At 39.6% G+C, this 1,647-nt stretch overlaps 1 protein-coding gene across 1 annotated transcript; it reads left to right on the plus strand.

The window, feature by feature from the left end:
• Positions 1-359: 359 nt before the first annotated feature.
• LOC130542209 (olfactory receptor 2W1-like) lies at positions 360-1,294 on the plus strand. The gene is given in 2 exon segments (XM_057304855.1): positions 360-681; positions 684-1,294. Coding segments are annotated over 2 exon segments (933 nt in total).
• Positions 1,295-1,647: the final 353 nt, after the last annotated feature.

The following is a 1,647-nucleotide window of genomic DNA, read 5'->3' on the forward strand; positions in this document are numbered from 1 at the left end:
CAAAAAAGAACATTCGTCAAAATATATCCCACTCTTCAATTATATCATTAACGTGGATTTCTTACCTAACCAAAACACACAGAACCATAGGTGTCATGGCATATTAAGTTCCTTCAATGACTTACAATTCAGTGTGATTGGGTTTGCCATGTTATTGTTAAAACCACTCTAGTTATGAGTGAACACAGAGAGCTTTGGGGCACTGAACACAGGGAGAGTGTTAACAGAGGTGTTCAAAATGACAGAAAACACATGAATAAGTGAATTTGGGATACTCATGGCAAAGAACAGAGATTTTTATTTCTACCTGATGCTATTTTGATTACCGTGGTTTGTCTCCTAGACTTTCCTAAGGAGCCATGGACACAAACAATGGAAGTTCCACTACGGATTTCATCCTGCTGGGGTTTTCTGATCGACCCCAACTGGAACGCATCATCTCTGGGCTTGTCTTCATCTTCTACATTGTGACTCTGGTAGGAAACACAACCATCATTCTTGTATCTTACCTAGACGCCCAGCTCCACACTCCCATGTATTTCTTCTTATCCAATTTGTCTTTTTTGGATCTCTGCTATGCAACTAGCATTATCCCCCAGATGCTGGTAAATCTATGGGGTCCAACAAGGTCTATTACCTATGGAGGATGTGTGCTCCAATTCTTCTTTGCCCTTGACCTGGGAGTCTTCTCTTGGCAGTGATGGCCTATGACCGCTATGCTGCTGTCTGTCAACCTCTTCACTACACAGTGATAATGCACCCTCAGCTTTGCCAGAAGATGGTGCTCACCGCCTGGTTGGGTGGCCTTGTAGGTGCTTTAATTCTTTGCTCCCTGACTTTGAAGTTACCAAGATGTGGGCACCGGGATATGGATACCTTCTACTGTGAGATGCCAGCATTGATCAAGATGGCTTGTGTCTACTCAAAAGTAATGGAGATCATTGTCTTTGCTCTTGGAGTGGTATTTCTTCTAGTACCTCTATCATTAATTCTCATCTCATATGGATTTATCACTCAAGCAGTTGTGAGGATCAAGTCAGAGGCAAGGTGGCGTAAGGTCCTTAATACATGTGGTTCCCACCTCACAGTAGTAACTCTGTTTTATGGAACAGTCATCTACTTGTACATGAACCAACAGAATACCACATCCCAAGATGAAGGCAAGCTCCTTACTCTCTTTTACACGATCATCACACCCACCCTTAACCCTCTGATCTACACTTTAAGAAACAAAGATGTGAAGAGTGCAGTAAAGAGAACACTGTGTGTAGAAAAAAGGTCAGCAAAGTCATGATTTACATGGAAGACAGCTGAAGAAATAATATTGACCTTTACCAACCAAAGATGAATGGATTCATTTATTAAATGAGCATTTAATCGGTCTTTATCATGTACCAAGAAATGTACTAGGTACTGACTTCGTAAATAGTAAAAAGTGCACAGAAATTCTAAGTAGATAGAAATACAGATACATAAAGAAACTTCAACTGATACACTTTAAAAGCTTCAAGAGTAATCAGGGACTACAGGTAAGTAAACATATAATTATGAAAAGTGGTTATATACAGTAATAGAGATAGGTACAAAGTATTAACATTTCACATGGAAATTATTTTAATATAGGATTTCACAGTTGACTGATTTTTC

The sequence above is a fragment of the Ursus arctos genome, unplaced genomic scaffold (genome assembly GCF_023065955.2).
Source record: "Ursus arctos isolate Adak ecotype North America unplaced genomic scaffold, UrsArc2.0 scaffold_31, whole genome shotgun sequence".
NCBI lineage: Eukaryota > Metazoa > Chordata > Mammalia > Carnivora > Ursidae > Ursus > Ursus arctos.